We start from the raw sequence: 17,661 nt of genomic DNA, 5'->3' as shown, positions 1-17,661 counted from the left end.
GTTCTAGTTTCATCACAAATAAATGCAAAGAAGTGGGTCATTTTAAGAAGTGTCCTCTGAATCCTTTGAATGTGCCAGTGGTTTCAGGACGTGTGCAGACATGCTTCAGCCCCACTCGCTTCAAACTTGTCTCTGTTTGCTTTGGGTCAAAGGCCAAGGTGGCATCAGATCTGCAACTGTCTTTGTCTTCAACTGTTTGGTTATTTATTCCCCCCAAAACGTACTCAAAAATGGTCTTCCTCTACATGTTCCATGCAGAAATGAGCAGATGTGAGTGCTGGGATTCGGGCAGTGTTTCGATCAGCCGTCTCTCTTCTGCCTCTCTCGCGCTCTGCTGGTGTTTGAACTCGTGCTGTTGGACGTCTCAGCAGGAGAGCCTGCAGCTGTGTCAGAGCAGCACTGCTGGAATTTCACTAGATTGATGGCTCCTGGCTCCTTTTTTTTCTTTTCTTTTATCAGTGCACTTGTTTAACCTGGTAGATATGCGGCATAAACCTACATCTGTTAAACACACCAATACTTGGTTGGTTGCTCAGAATAAGCTTTTACAGTTAAGCGTGTTCCGAGGAAAGGAAACTGCATTCCATTAAAACCAAAAGACATTTTCATGAGTAGTCGTCATCACAGCAGGTCTGTGCTGGCCTCATCGGTTCGACCACGCAGAAAAAACAAAGCTTTATAACGACGATGCCAATCTTCCTAATAAAACCTGTTTTGGTCCATATAACTCCTGAGTTTGCCTCAGTTCACATCTGTCATCTCATTTCCTTAGACATAGGGATCTGGTACTAAGTGGAAATTCTTTTTCTTGATTACTTTTTACCAACCTAGTGTTTTTTTAAGAAAAAATAGTTGATTGCTTGTCTTATATTGATTATCTACTCCAGATGCTTCGGTTAGAGGTTGTTGACAAATGCATGAATGGGGGTCGGTAGTGTTTAGGATCTGCTTAGAAATGTCAAATAGGGTTGTTATTTTTAAGAAATATGTTTTGTCTTTATTTTTTTGTGTGAAAATTGGACAGGAGTTTTTTCAAAGTGTAGAGTTGATATACTCAATCGCTCGTCTTCACAAAACGTTTTAGACAAAATGTGTTGATGCGTAAACCCTTTACATACAGAGCATAAGGGAAAGCGGTAGTTTTTTGAGCAGGTGATTTGCTGACTGAAATAAGTTGCTGTCAGGCACTGGGTTGTCATCTGGGTTCATTCATTGTTTGTGCCTTGAGGAGGCAAATCATCATTTAAAGATCTATAGAGGGATTCCAGTAGCTGCCCTGAACTGTTTGACAGTTCCATAAAATGCCCTCTGAGGAAATACCCTGAGATTTCAATTACAATTTCCCATGACGAAAACGGCATCCGTGTGACCATGAAATTCAGCTGAAGGTTTGTTAAAAGAGTACCGGTTTCATGTGGTCATGGGCTGGTACAGTGCAAAATAAGAACCAACATCCTGCCAGCTTTTATCGACGCCGTTCTTTTGTCTCAGGCTTACTTCCTCCGAACCAAAAAGAACGCCACGGTGACGCTTCAGAGCAGTAATTCCCCTGCTCTGGTTTCAAACAGGATAAGGAGGCCGGTCGGCCAATTGGTTTTGACAGACTGCTGGAATTGGATGGATTGACATGGAATGTATAAACACTTTTGTGACCCCCCTACTACTTTTCCTCTAGTGCCACCATGAGTGTAATCCTTTATTACTATTGAAATATCTTCAGCAACCACTGGATGCATTCTCTGTGAAATTGTACGTCTAATATTGGATGAACTGTCAGTGTGAACACCTGATGTATGAAATTGTGCTTCAATCAGGCCAAACACATTTTTATTTTACTACAAAATACTTTTACTCCATAAGCCTCAACTGTACATTTATTTTTTAGACTAAATTGTGACAAACGACACATGAAGCTCACAGGCCTCAGGAGGTCGCCCCGTGTGGGTGGAGTTTGGTGGGTTCCCTCCCGGTTTTCTGGCTTCTTCCCACACTCTAAAGACACGCCGTTGTGAAGCATTGATTTTTTTTGGCCATCGTCGTCTTGGATCACGGGGCTCGCCATCTGGGCTTTTGCGACGGAAGTGACTTCCACACAGTCTGACTTCTCTTTGCCACCCAAGGAGTTTAATACACTTGTTCGTCGCCTTCACTTTTTCTAAACGAATAGTTGAAACGTTAGTTGGTTTTAATACAGTGTTTTTGTCTCCAATAATTGTCGGCCTCAGACATGGCCGTCAAGTAAAAGCACTAAAAGGTGGCTTTGAGCTAATAAAGTCTTATTTCCACACTGGTTTTAACAATTTAAAGTTCCTCTTGGGTTTTCTGGATTGCGGATATTTGTTCATCTTTCGGACTTCCTATTTTTTCTGTACTTGCACTTATACAATCTCAACGTCAGACAAAGACACATATTGCTCATATGGCCCAAACTGTTGATTAATGGCTCACCAATCGTGGCTGCTGACAGCTTGGCTACAAGCCCACTGCCTTGCTTTCGTAGCTATAAACTTTGAACACTGGCGGCAGGTCAGTGCAAACAGAAATTACTATCAACCTCGGTCACTCCATTGCATTTGGGGCCAATAGTGGTTGCTTTTTGTCTGGCTCAAATTACTATAGCTGCAGTAATCAACAAAGTAAATGACATTAAAAGGTCAGTGAACAGGGTTCAAGAACCTACAGTAACTTCCTCAATGTCAATATTTTATCATTTCACATTTCTTAATTTAAAATAAAGAAGCAGCTGTATAAGTCAGACATGTAATCAGAACATTTATGATACTGAAAGACTGTTGGCAGAGACCAGAGCCTGACTTGCGACTGATCGCTTGCATTTTTAACAGAGACATCAATCATCCACTACGTGCATGTGCACACATACTAGGACGCAAAAGAGTGTGTGTGTGTGTGTGTGTGTGTGTGTGTGTGTGTGTAGACAGAGTCTAGTTTGAGTGCGGGAATGTGCGAGTCGATAACTCGATTGAGACATCTTGAGAAAACTGCTTCTGTTTAAACCGTTTATGGTCCTCTCCTACATTGCTGTGTTACTTCTTGTTTTCTGGCTTCCTTATTAGCATGTTTCTTCCTGACGTTCCTCACTGCTTGTGATGGTGATAGCACGGCTAATGTAGGAATGATCTCCTTGCTTTCGAACTGTGTTGTGCTTCTATTAAGACACTGTATGCCACCATTCTTCTTTCTTTCTAATGGGACTTGGTGTTGTTGCCCCCCCCCCATTAAGCAGCAGATTGTGGCAGTAAGCCTTTAGGTTGGCCCCAGGCTCTACTTTATCACATGATGGATCACGCCCGTAATCGTCTTAGCAATCTTTTGTCTGCAAACATGCAAGCTTTCCTTCCCCCAGTCAGGCAATATATTGAGTAAAACTATTCTTTCTACAAATGAAGATGGTTGGAGATGGAGGCTGTTATTTTAATTATTATTAATTTACACCAGAGTTCACATGGGGTCTGTATGACGCAGTTCTTGGGTCTCATGCGAGTTTTGACGTGGGGGGTAGATTCGTCACCACTTTTGAAATCGTAAAATGCTATTTTGGCTCGAACAAACATAGCTCTTTGCGCTCAGGCTCCTTTTTATTAAAGAATGAGCACTATACCAGTGTGTATTATTGTACTTTTTAACAGTTTGACTTTTGAAACAGAGTTTTGGAAAATGTCTTTACATCTGGTGACAAGTTAAATGTATGTTCAGCTTTACACATTTAAATTATCATTCAAGAGATTGATTTGTTTTACTTAGACAAATATGGCATTTATTTGTTCAGAGGATTAAAATCACAGAGAACATCGGTCACAATGTACTCCTACGTGCACCATGGTTGCTAACCTCTGGTCCAGAGGCCGAATCAATGTCCTAATTTTATCCGGATTCTAGAAAACATCCCCTGACCTGTTAGGAAATGAAACTAAACAGCCAGGAGTTATTTTCTTCACGTTTAGAAAGCTACAAAAGAAAATGACCATTTGTTAGCAGCCGTTTGCGAACCATCTGCACTGCTTTTATGTGATTGGAATACTGTTGCATACTTTTCTGTTATTCCAAATCTAAAGTTATTGGTTAACCCATGTTTGCAGTGAGTGCATTTGCATGTTTGGCTTTCCTCTCTCTTTTGGACAGCCTGCTGTTGGTGATCGTTTCGTCTGCCATTCACTGGTATGTTTGATAGTAATGCTCTGTATTAAGACAGCCACAACTCGAAAGGTAATGTGTTTCTTCCTTTTGGGAAATGTTATACCACGTGGGGCATAAATCGTTGGTATCGTCAATTGTTGAATGAACAGCCTCACACAATATCCTCAGCACAGAGGCATTGCTTAGCTGATCATTAGCCAATCGAGTTTCATATCCGACATTGGTAAGGGTTAAAACATTATAAAGGTCCAAATAATGCACATTATACCATCCAAAAACTATATATGCAGCTCTGGAGATGTGATGGTGTTTTTTTCTGTTTGTGGGAATGTTTTTTCATGATACAGTATCTGCATGGACATAAATAGAGGCTAAAAACCAAAAAAGGAATTACTTATTGGTCAGCAATGATTTGCATGACCTTGGTCTACAGGGGGCTGGGGATAAGCTCAATGAAGAACTCGAGAAAGGTAGAAAGCTGCTCTATTAGCTGATTTTGAGCAAGTGGTTGGATTTATAGAATTTGATTAATACTCACCTTTATATTCAAAGAACTTAATCTGTTGATTCTTTGCTAAATAAGCTTGCCTTGTTGCATTTATCTCGATTGGAAAAGACACGTTACTTGTGTTCAATGAAGGCATGCATGGGCGAGAGATTGAACTGTTTAGACATGAGGAAGGTAAACAGACATAGACAAAATAATGTGAACAACATCTCTGCCAGGAGATACTAGAGACAATCAATACCATTAGATCCATATCTTTTTAGCAATGTCTCTTATTACGCTAGATGATCATATTGCTCCTTCATTCCATTTGGGGGAATAACTCATGTCTGTTCGCTATATACACATATGAGACTTTTGGCCTCAGACAGCTGCGGTGTAACATCCATTTCTGTATCTAATATGGCTTAATATGCAGTAACATTTATGACTTAATAGACAGTTAAATTCCAGTGTGTAACAACAGTACAAGTTTGATCAATTAGTGACCAATGGAAATGGTGGTCCATTAAAGAAAAACTTTTTTTTCCCGAAAGCCAAATGTTTCCACCACTAAATGGATGTTTTGTTCCTGATGAAGGAATAAGGACAATAAGACAATCTTAAATGGATTTAAGTTTGGTCAACATGGTGAGAACCACAATAAACACATAGAATAATGGGAAGTAAAAGCGTTGTTTACTCAGATGCACTCACTGCACTCTGCCCCTGTATGGGATGTATTAGTAGTACCCATCAGCACATGTTTATTTCCTGCAGCCAGCCTCCCAAAGCAAACACCTATTGAGCAGATACCCTCTGTGAATTCTATGAATGTTAGGGCTCAAATAAAATGCATGAGGAAAACTGAATTAGCAGAGTAACCTGAGCTGGAAGGAAGGACTATTGATCTGCTGCAGTACAACAATCGGATGTGAGAAGCCACATGACATGTCCCAGCTGGTATTGAGGATGGCATTCAGAAACCACATTTATTATATGCACATATTGAAATCAGTACTTTTGCTATTACAAGCTTGAACTAGCTTGATAAACATCTTGATAAAAAATCTTCATACATTTCTAAGAACAGTGGTGTGTGAATCTATTTGTGTTAGTGCCCACACAATAAGAGTGATTGGTAGTAGTGTGATGAACACTTGAGACAACTGAACCTACAAATATGAGCTTGGTTGTATTTGTGTGCACAAGGACATTATGTGTCAACTCGTAGTATCTTCATAGAAATGTTCATGCCTGTGCATGGGCCGGGATGATGAGTGTTGTTTTCAGTTTTCAGTAAACAAGAGTCCAAATTACAGCTCGCCACAAACAGTTATTGTCGTGAAAGGTCCTGGAATGAATGAATTTGCAAAGGAGCTTACACTTAGATTGCAGTTCATCTGTAGTCCTCTAAGGCATATTTAGGGCTGAACACTTAGGTAAAAGCAGCAAAGGCATCAAAGACAATCAATTGAAGGTAGTGTGTTCTAGATATATAGTATGCACCGTCTGGCAAAAGTGTTTAAGGTCTGTTGGATGATGATTCGTAGCCTATTTCTATAAAACCACAACAAGGTGTGTAAAGTCTTTGGATTTCATTAAATGTACCTCCCAAAGCATACTAAAAAACACGCATCTGTAGAGTCGATCATGAATAGTATGAGGATGAACACATTGGTGTGTAAAATGGATGTAGGGTCGACGTGTTAGATGCAGAAGTAAAACCAGCCTCATCGCGATGTTTATCAGCTGCGGTGCAGAGAGGGAGAACCTCGAGAAGGGACCAGAGGAAACCGGTGTTTTTTCACCGTAACCTTCGTCTGCGGCAGCTGCTGATACTGATGGTGTTAATGGAGGGGTTGGGGCTTGTTGTTTTTGGTTGCTTTCTCGACGTGAACTAGAGCTGATGAGAGAGAAAGGGAAACACGCAGTCAGACCGTGGGTCGCAGGGCACTTTCGCCGATTTCATCACGATGGCTCGGAGAGGAGGAACAACTCGGTCGTTTGATCGACCGGTCCCTTATTTAAACTAACACCGATATCGTTTCTGGTCCCGGAGGAAGAAAAGAAAAGGTAATATATGTGTTTACACCAGTCAAATTGGTAGACGGCAGTAGGGCGCTGCTACGCCGTGTTTTAGTCGGTGGTGGTGGTTCCCGTTGGCCAACCTGCGGTGTCCATGATTCCTCGGGTCCTCCTAACCCAACGCCGGATCACCTCGGCGTCGTTTCAGTGAGCCTTTGGTACACATCGGTGTCGTTTCATACGATCATGTATCTCGCGCGTCGGCACTTTCTGGGCCACGGATAGCTTCCCCCCCCCCTTCTTTTTCTCAAGCTGGTAGCTATAATCTCGTGTTCGACCACACCATTTTCTAACCAGAGGTGTTGTTTCACGCCGTGGGCCTGGCGATCCGGATCAAGGCGAACATCCCACTCCGCCAACGCAGCGCCGTTAGCATAGCGACGGCAAAGCTAACATAACGGTTTACGGCTAACTAAGTGCTGTCCAGTCGCAAGTCGTTTCTCTACGTGTATTCAACCGTTTTTTTGGAAGTGGGGTGTAGTTTAAAACATTGCATATCTAACGTTATTATGGTCGTCATATGTACGTATTACAGTTTGAGTGTACGCATAGTTAACGATAAACCTTCAGGTAGGCTTAAATAGACGTTGGGATGATAGCGGAAACGTTAACGGGAGTATTAGCGTTGAATGGTGGGACCTCAAAAGTTCCCATGTTTGCAATGCTAACTTAGCTCCTCGGCTTTAGTTTGGCGATAACGCAACACGTTGGTCCGACGGTCAGAGACCTAACTAAACCTCACGGCTCGAATGAAACCCCTCTGCAACTGTGCGTAAGAAAATCGGTTGTGGTCGAAAGTTCCTAAAAAAAAATGAAGTTGCTGTGGTGAGTTCAAAGGCTTTTAAGTCATTGTGTGACCATCGCGGATGTTTTCTTTCTGCTGCTAACGTTACATCTTTAAAACACCAAACATTTAAAACCTAAAACCAAATGTTAGTCTTGGACAGTCTCCATGAGCAAGAAGGCTAGTGTATTCTGTAAAGTAACGTTAACTTTACAGTCAGTACTGTTACTTTTATTTCACAGGTGATCGCTTATTTTTTCCCATGCATGTCAACAATAATACCGGATCATATTTAGGGTATTTCGAGGACGGTTATTAAGTCATCCAATATGTTTAATAGTTAATAAGTTGCATTTTCTTCTGCGTGGGAATCAGTAGAGTATTACCCATTGTATTCTTACTTAGTGGATATCATCTGTGGGATTATAAACTGCATAATGCATGCTTTTTGCAAAGATATTACATGCTTATCTGAGCTTAACTCTACTTCTAAAGTTTATCCTTTAACGCACTAGATCGAAATATATATATATATATATATATGTGCAATATCTGAACTGTTATGCAAATATTCGGTTTTAACAGGGAATATGTAAAAGCAGTAGCAGTAGTAGAGTCAGTAGGCTGCTAAAGTTAATGATTAAAATATGTTTAAAACATAAGCCAGGCCACTCTGACTCGCTGATGAGTAGTGGTTGTCTTGTCTGCTGTTTGGAAACATGTAGATAGGAAATGATTTATCAGCATGAACTGCATCAAACACAAATGATAGGGGAACTTTATCTTAAAACTGTCACGCTTTCTTCACCATTAAGGGTGGGGGCTTTTCTGTGACCGGCTAATAACATTAACTCTATTGGCGACAGCCATTTTAAGAGTAGCTCGAAGCGAGTAACGAAGTAGGACTGACTGTTGTTTCACAAAACAAACAGAAAAAATGCAACGCCTGCATCATCTTCTCTACGCTTGTTATTACACACGGTTATCAGGATTCATTTGATTTTTTTTTTTTTCCTCTTCTTTTGCATTGCTGTCGTCCGTATGCAATGGTGTGGCCGGTATACACGCAGGATGACATTTCCCATTCCGCCTTGCTAGAGTCCAAAAACAATTATGACTCCAACTTTTCCATGTTGTCACTCTGAATTTGTGTGTTGTTTGCTCTAACTGTTTTATATACCGTGTCCCTGTACCCTTTCGCTTTTTTTAGGTGATGCCCTTGATGGTGCCATGTGAATGACTGACGACCATGAAGCCAACTCACAAGCTGATGTTCGTCCTGTGCCCCATGCTGGTCCTGGGCTTTATTTACTACTCCTCTGGGAAGCTACATCTACACGTATGGGGCCAGAAGCCTCGTAAGTCCCCTCTCCAGACTGACTGTTTGTAACATTGATTTATCACCTGATCAGCCATCTGTCATCATTGAGCAAATGTGTTTGACAACTGTCCATGTTTTGCCTCTCCGTGCAGACTGCCAAGTCACGGTCCGTCCCTCTTTCTCTTTGCTGAAGTATGTCAAGCTGTGTGTTGGTGTCTTTAAGCCTATGTATCTGTATCTCAATTTCAATTTTTTCCATTCACTTCACTAGAATCCCGGATATGGTGGGGAGATCTTAATCAGATGTTCTTGCACAGCTGGTGTTCGTAGCTCCATATTCCCCACTGAAAACCAGCCGATGATGGTTGTCTCAATAATGGAAAGATATTGAAGGTTTCAGTAGGAATACATCTGATTTAACCAAGGGAAAGGCCTTTTCTTACTCTCTCTCTCTCTCTCTTTTAGGCAGCACACTTATTCTCTCGTCTGCTTTGGTAGATTAGAGGAAATGACACACCCTTTACACTAAATATGCAGTTTTGCAATACCCTTCTTATCATACTAAGGAGGAACATCTTCCACTTCTTACTCAAAGGTGCAAGATCTGAGCTTCGGGCATTTCGATGGCCTCTGGTCAGCGTCTCACTGTGAGCACTGATAACGATGCTGTCACTATCTACACCATAGAGAGAAGTGCAGAGCCGCCGAGAGCTAACCGGCAGGGCATGCTTACATGCACTTAGGGAAAATGTACGGAATGTTAAATACAGCTGCTTTTGCAAAATAGATATGATATTATTAGATAACCTTGTAATGTTGTGTATCATGAGAACAGTTGGGAATAATATATGATATTTCTTTAAGTAATGTATTTGAACCAACCCCTGAGGATGGTAATGCTTATTTGGGGAAGGGGCACACTGTGTGGCTTCCCTGAAACAGCTTGTTACATCCAGCAGAGGGGCCAGAAGATTTCTGAGAACATTTTTCACTATTTTCTAGGACATTCCCATGGAGCAACTTTTTACACAGAAAACCCAATTAGTTTTATCTTTGCCGTGCTTCCTGTGTGCTGCAATAAAAGTAATGCACAACATGGATATTGAGTTAAAGGAACATGTTTGTAGTTGGCAATGTGATGATTCGGGGTGGCGTTTTGAAACCATGCCTGATGTGCTTGTAATGCATAATGGCATATGGATAATTCACACCACTGCTCAATGCCAGGAGCTTATTTCATTGGTAAAAAATTGCATGATGCTAAATTTGATAATACCATCCAAATATCCAAAAATACACTGTAAATTCTATAGGCCATGAGGAAATGTATTGATGCTTAAATAGCAAATGGGCGTCCGAAGCGGTCAAGGCATGGAGATAAACATACTGCTAAATGACTAATCTTTGTGGGAGAACTCTGAATGCTCTTCTTCCCTGGTGGGATTTACTCCCCTTCCAACTCATCACTGTTTCCCGTTATTGCTTCCACCATGGGAAGATCCCTCGTCTTTTTGGCCATTGGTGCAAGTATGGATTTTATGCCAGTTAAAGTATTCTGGTACATTTAAATATGAAGATCTGCAGTCCAATGGACATACATTGTTGTCAACCTGGTCATTGCAAACTGCTTGTATTGTTAAACTTGATCTAGCTCGGCTCTTCTGCTGCACAGTCCGTCCATGTTGTAGTAGCCTTTTTGCATCACTGACTGTACGCCTGATCAGCAGATGACCATGGTCCACATCAAAGTGGTTTCTCACACTTGGAACAAGGTCTCTTATTAACAGGGCTCTCGTTTTCTGTTGTGTCTCCATCCAGATTGTCTACATTTTGTCTAAAGATCTATTCTCCGTAGCAGCAAAGAGAAATGCTTTCAACCGTGTATGAGATTACTTTATTTGAGTAAGTCCGGGACACGTTCTGGTATGCGGACAGCAAAAAGCGTGAAGCTTATCTTTTTCCTGACTTAACAGCATGTTGCTAAAAGCACGTAGCTTCAAATGCAGTTGCAAATGTTGTCTTTCTGCTTCACTGTGGAGCCAGATGTTTTGCTCGATTCCAGTCAGGAGAGAAAGAGAAGCATGCTGATGGTTTCTCCTGCCCTCTGCCCGGGTCAGCTAAGCTATGCCGTCGCACTGAGAGGATCAAATCTGGATGATCTCTCTTGCTCATTCTTGACTTGTAGACTCAGTCACCAACAAATGGAACACATAGAGGCTCATGTCCTTCTCACACCTGCCTGTCTCCTCTCAGCAGAATGCACTGGTATGAGATGGTGTGGTGCCTGCCTCAGTGGGCTGTGTTTAACCAGCAGCTATGTGTAGATCCACCTGATGGCTTGTGCCCTGTCTCATTGTGATGAATCCAGACTTAATAGACCACTGACCAGATGTGTGCTTTATTTCGGTTTTCTGTATTATTATTATCTGCCAGATGCACCATTTCCTTCTTTCTCTTTGCTTCTTTTGAATTTCTGTGTAACTATTGTAAAAAAGCAGACTGTTTGTTGATTGGTGCATCAGGAGCTCAGCCTGTGGGGGCTTGGGTCGGCCACCGGAGGGTCGTCGACTTGGGTTGGGGCCACGTAGGGAGTGTGGACTGGTAGCTGCAGTTGTTGAAACCCTTTTCGTGCTTAATTAAATTAAATTAATTTTTAAGCAAAACAATTTTACATTTTTCTACATTTAATTTCATTACTGTTTCCCACATTGCTTTGGTTTAAATGCAGTGCAACACATGTTTGACGCCACAGCTTCCTGCAGTGCAGTCGCTCATAGTTTGCTTGCTTGCTAGTGACAGGAAAATCGCTCTGAGGCGTTAACCACTTTAATTAAGCACCAATCATGCTGCTAACATTGAGGCCACAACTGCTCACGATCTTGACCCCCCTTCCCACCCCCACCCCCAAACTGCTCTTCTAAAAGAAAACACAGCTCAGTTCATAGAAATGTTATTATGTCAAACTTCACTAATTGGTTATTAGTTTCGCCAACAGCTCCACAGTGATGATCTTTGTTCAGTATCTTAACCCCCTTTTGTTTTCAGAAAGTGATGCAGAAGAGACAACTCTTGTCGTGATTAAAGGGTCTGAAAGGAAAAGAATCACAGGTTAGAGGCACTGAGACTCTGACCTTTTATACTGGGTGACTGTCAAACTGTTGTCAAGCAGGTGACTTTACACTGAGGTGTTGCAGTTTTGTTTTTCATGGAACTTGCATCTCTGCTAACTGAACAATGAACGCTTTCCATTTCGACCCCTTTCTTCTACCTATCATCATTTTTCATTAATTCCACTACCAGACATTTTCATGCTTATCCACTGATTCAGTTCTTACAGGCAACTATCAATGCATTTCTGCCATGATCACCTCAAAACACAGTTTGGCTTTCTGCAGTTAATTTCCCACCTCATTGGGCTTCCTGCATTTGACTAAAAAGGACCAGACTCTGTAGCTTTAATCCCCATAGGTTGAATTGTAATTCTAACTTCTTCTTCCTACTCTGATATGTCTGACATCTGCAGTCGGCATCATTTTCAAGCCCAAAGCTGCCATGATGGACTGACTTCAAAAGGTGCTAACTGACCATTTTGTGTTTCAGAGTTGGCAACGAACAACCCCGTGGGAGGAATAGTAGGCCCAGGTACATCTGCAGCCCTACCAACCGAACCCTGTACGCATCCTCTTTTGTTGTACCTCCAGGATTTAGACAAAACTGACAGAACCTTTCTGCGGTACTTCAGCAGCAAAGTTTCGCATGACACGTTAACAGTGTTCAAAAAAATAATTGGCCAACTTTGTCAGTCAGATGTGCTACTCTCATTGAGAAGTAAAGGGACTTTTTAATTTTCGTACCCATGGCAACTACTGAGGAATTCTACCTCTGCCCAGTCAATTCCTTCACACGAAGCTGACGTGTGATACAACACTGCCCTCTGTAGTCTCCCCTCGGTAACAAAGGGTTGGCAAGTGCAGCAGTCTGCAGGAGATTCGTTGCATAAGGTTCCACAGAGCAGCATTAGTTTTACTGGTTAGGACCCTGCCGCTTTAATGTCTCGCAAGCTGCTTCTTTGACTTTGCACTTTGGCTGCTTTACGCTTCTTAACAGAAACATAATGCGCGCGCGCGCACACACACACACACACATGCACATACACTCACTCACTCGCTCACTCAGCCGCTCGTCTCAGCTGCCATGACGATGTTGTTCTTTCGCTTCATCTTTCTCCTCCCAATTGTTTTGTCAAGACAAGATCTGAAACCACAGGAAAATTACCGCGCTCTTCCTACTTTCAACCAAGGCTCATGTTAAATATAGTCCTTTGTCATGCAAAATACTCCATTTTACTTACATGAATTGATACAATTGTTTGGTATGGACTCGGTACATATCAGTATAGATTACATGGGATTGATTCTCAAAAGATTGACTCATTTCTTCATAAATATTTCCCTCTGTGCTTCTTTGTCTTCTACCTCAATGCTTCACCAGGCACCTATACGCTCCCCCATAGGTCCATAGGTGATCTCTGACTTTATTTCTAATTTCATTTTAAAATCAACAGATGTTTTGGCTGGCTTCCTCCTAACTGCTTCTTTGTCACAAATCCTTAATTCTAATCTTTCTTTTCTTTTTACATTTCCCATTTTGTTTCCCTTGTGAACGATGCGCAGGTTGGTTACAACTACAGCCAATGAGCTGATAGTTGAACTGATGTACATTGGATGAACAGTACTAATAATCCAACTATATCAAGTCTCCAGATGCCATACGTTTTATTCATGCTTTGTATATCTGGGTAGTAATTTCAATCTCTGCTCTTGTCTTTTGTTTTCAGTGTATGATCAGCAGGGCTTTCTGCTGCAGCTGGACACAAAACTGTGAGTTCAAGTTTATCTAGTAAACACTTTTCGCAGTTGTGGTCATCATGTTCAGCGAGAAAAATGTCTGTTATATTTGGAACAGCTGAATTCCAAGTTAGACTCCTGACTCCATCTATTTACATTTGTTTATTAGCATGTTCAAATGAATACTTATTCATAGAGGTTTGGATTGATCAAGTGGGAAACATGAAAACATAAACCGTCGACCAATTAATCTCACTTGATTTTTTGTTAAATAAACGCATCGCATCTCAATAGCGAACTAACCGAAACCTGGTGACAAATGTGTAGATAAAGTTGGTGGTCTGATGTGCTCGGTGGTTTCCCCTTTATCCCACAGCGGCTGGGAGCTCTCATTGTGTCAGCGTGTCTCTTGATATGTGTACAATTCCCTGAATTGGTTTGACACTCTTGCTCTAAACTGCCATGATAAGGCCACTTTGGCCCTGTCATTATATATCCTGGTCATATGCTCCCATCACCAGGCTGGCTCTCACAGGGCACGTCTGTCCACACAGTAAGCACTACGTCAGTACACACTTCAAGGAGGTTTTCACATGGGTTCGGTTTATATAATACGACTCCTTCAATTATATATTTAGTGTCATTAATTACTTAGTTGGACTACTTGCGGTACGGTAGTGCAATTTACCTGATGGACAAGTGGCCCCTAGTTTTCATTCCCAACAAATCAATTCCTATCTTCAAGCCGTTTTTTAAGGCCACAACAGGTGAACAACATTCTATTCTATATATTTAAAAATATATATATATTTGGTGCCGTGGTACTAAGCCAACTGCCAACTCAGGCTTTGGGCCTCACGTGGATTTAAGATTGGGGCCTTGCTCCTGCACCATGTTTATTTGCACTAGATTCATGGTATTCATCAGGTTATTGATGGCCATGCTAGTAACCGGGAGGTTCCTGTTTTACCGCTGCCAGTGTGATTATTTGAACAAGGCCCCTCTGATTTGTCTCGTCACACGCAGGTGATCTCCTTGGTTGTTGCTGAGCTCTCCGACATACTAAGCAACCCGTTTTTCTCTCAAGCAAATTGTTTGACGCGCACAGTGTTTGGGGCTTAGCAATGTGTCCGTGATAATCAGTTATCCCGATGTATCTGATAATAGCTCCTTCTTCTTTTTTAAATCTACAGCCCCCCGGAGTTGGCGTACAAGTATGGCAACATCAGCGAAGGAGTGTGCAAGCCAGGATACGCAGCAGCCAAGATGACCGCCATCTATCCTAAGTGAGAAGGAGTCTTCTTTTCTTGGAGTTGTATGACACGGCATGGAGACGCGTTGGATTCGGGCAGAACTTCACACGCACAATCATAAACTTCATAAACAAATGGTTTTATTGGATGTCAGCAAGACAAAAGCTAAAACTGTTACCCAGGCATACCAAGACGCATGATGTCACCCCTCAAGCCAACTTGGCCTTGAGGGTTTTGAGTCAGAAACAGAGAAGCCGTACATTCCCCTTCAATCTCCCCTAGTTTCTATCATGTTTCTATAGTCTACTCCCCCGTCACAGAACCCTCACTGTGTCCTCGTGATCCCCTTGTTTTCGACAAAAGAACCATTGTCAGAGTACAAGGTCTCCCATCTTTCTCCTATCGCATCCCAAAGCCTTCGAGGCTTTTTTCTATGAACGACACCAAGCAACTTCCTGTCCTGACTCATCATGAGCGTCCTGGTACCAAGCCCACACACTCCTCATATCCTCCACGGCCTTCTGTGAGGCTCTTTAGATTTTTTCTATATGCCAATCTCGGCTTGATCTATGGGGCATTGTCCCAGCAGCATTTCCTCTAATAGAGAGGCAATTGACCACGTTGCTGAACAATAGCAGTACTTAAGCTAGTTATGAGACACATCAGCTAACCTATTCTAAGGAAAAGGGTTGAACCTCACTGGTCTATTGTCTGAGCACGCATTTAGAATCAAAGCTTTAGAAAATACACCACCACAGTTTAACGCAAAATTCCAATATATTATAATATATATAAAATATTTCTTTCACTTTTTTGTTTACTTTCTCTCTCTGCCTGTTATAAATCTTCCCAAATACGGTGCTTAAAATAAGATGCTCTCAAAGTGTTCAAGGGAGGCTACCCAAACCATATGGTGTAATATATACATGACGTATTGACAAACTAACGCCAAACAACAATCAGCCGCGCTATCAGCGGTAAATCGCAGCGCTGCTTAACAAGACAAAGTAGTTTTGTGGAAGGGTCCTCCATCCATCTGAGGGACTGTGCTACAATGTCCTCCCTCCTAATGACTTCCTCTAATCAGCCGCACGTGTCGGATCAAAGTTCTGTACACCACAAAGCCCCAGCGGGAGCCCAATGATTACTACCACCTTCAACACAGGTCAAGGACCAAAATTAATGCCGCACTTTGTGCAAGTTTGTATACACGTGTGTTTGTGTTTGGTTGAACCAACACAACCGAGCAGTTTGTGATTTATGACGTCCTGTCTGAAAAGAAGTTAACCAATTAACATCTTGTTTGTTAACTTGGTCTGCGTCATGTCTTCACCGGGCAGAAGCAAACCAATTTAAAAGTGCTTGTTAGCGTTTTGTTTGAATAGGTGTGGCCTACAGTTCAGCTGTTAGAGAAAACCTACTTAACCTCTAGCCGTGAGGTCCTCTCGGGGCTCTCCTTCTAATCATCTCCTGCTTCCTCCATGTTTGTCTTCTCTGAAGCCTCTTGCCCTGCACAATCTGATTTATTTTCAACCCCCCCTCTCTGCCCCCTCTCTTATCCAAAACGGTTTGCATTGAAGCCCTAAATCAAGTGTTGGCAGTGAACTTGAAGCGGCACGGTTATGAAAATATGGCCAGTGAGAGATGGATTCAGCAAAGGAAATGACCACAATGCGTCCTTGGCTGTCGGCTTTTTTTCACTTTTTATTTAACAACAAGCAGCCCCCTGTGTCTCTGCCTTGTCAGGATGTCAGTGACTGACTGTCGGTCAGGGCTCAGTGACTTGCAATGGTCCCGTGTTATTTATAGCCCGCCCCGGCCTCAGGAGTCTTAGCTTTAATGAATCTCCATTTGCTCTGGCAGGAGAGGAGTCTGAGTTTGCGTGTGCCCCTGTCAGGCGATGTGAAGAGGAGAGATAGTGAAACCTAACTGACCCTCTTCTCATGTCCTCTTGCTGCTTTAAACCTGCAGGATAATGAGGGAATCAAAGACCGATTAGGGTGCTTGGAAGAGGTTTGCGCTAACCGGAAAGCCTCCCAATAATGTCTGCCATGTTTGGTCATTGCGCTTCTGAGCACATATTTCTTGTGCACCCCAAGGCAGTGTTATGGGAAACAGGCTATCCAAGATTCCTGCCGCGAAACAACTGATTCCAGTTTGAAATGCCTCTGCTAGACACTGTTGGCTGTGTAAGCCATGATTTATGGTTGGTGAAAAGGGAAAAACTGTGTGTGAGTGTGTCTGTGACACCTATCCGCCCCTTGGAAAGATGTAATGGTCATGTTGCTGGTGGTCTGGTTTTTGCTAATCTTCTTGCACAAACAAAATAATACACACCAGCTGAAATATAGATCTCTCCAAGGCGCCTAGCTGTGTGTGTGTGCGTGTGTGTGTGTGTGTGCGTGTGCGTGTGTGTGTGTGTGTGTGCGTGTGTGTGTGTGTGTGCGCGCGCGCGTGTGCGCGCCTTGATTAATTATTTTAGGTGTGACACGGAAACACACGGAGCTTCACGAATGTTAACGTCAGAAAAAGAGACAACAAGAGCGGCTCTCCAGTTCCTCCACCCCAGTTTGACAGCAGGTCATCAAAACACACATTCATTGTGGAGCCACACTTGCCGAAGTGGCACGTAGCCCAGCACTCGGGGTCGAGGAAATGGCTTCTTTTTATTCTAGAGCTGCAATGAATCAAAGCGCCACACACTCATACAGGCACACATCATCAGG

The 17,661-nt window shown here is 42.4% G+C and overlaps 1 protein-coding gene across 8 annotated transcripts in view; it reads left to right on the top strand.

The window, feature by feature from the left end:
- Positions 1–3,970: 3,970 nt before the first annotated feature.
- st3gal3b (ST3 beta-galactoside alpha-2,3-sialyltransferase 3b) overlaps positions 3,971–17,661 on the top strand; it is a 33,123-nt gene continuing 19,432 nt past the window's right edge. The window contains exons 1-6 of one of the 8 annotated variants that reach the window (XM_037457782.2): positions 3,971–4,176; positions 8,725–8,872; positions 11,881–11,943; positions 12,436–12,507; positions 13,673–13,715; positions 14,876–14,968. In XM_037457782.2, coding sequence (XP_037313679.1) covers positions 8,764–8,872; positions 11,881–11,943; positions 12,436–12,507; positions 13,673–13,715; positions 14,876–14,968 — 380 coding nt within the window. In that variant the 5' untranslated portion in view covers positions 3,971–4,176; positions 8,725–8,763. Of the gene's footprint in view, positions 4,225–6,528; positions 6,719–8,724; positions 8,873–11,880; positions 11,944–12,435; positions 12,508–13,672; positions 13,716–14,875; positions 14,969–17,661 lie in introns of those variants that run through there. The other 7 variants (XM_037457783.2, XM_037457785.2, XM_037457781.2 and 4 more) reach the window with 7 other exon arrangements.

This window comes from Pungitius pungitius, chromosome 15, assembly GCF_949316345.1.
Source record: "Pungitius pungitius chromosome 15, fPunPun2.1, whole genome shotgun sequence".
Taxonomy (NCBI): Eukaryota; Metazoa; Chordata; class Actinopteri; order Perciformes; family Gasterosteidae; genus Pungitius; species Pungitius pungitius.
Note: the sequence above shows the minus strand (reverse complement) of the source record. Positions and strands in the feature narration are given on the sequence as shown.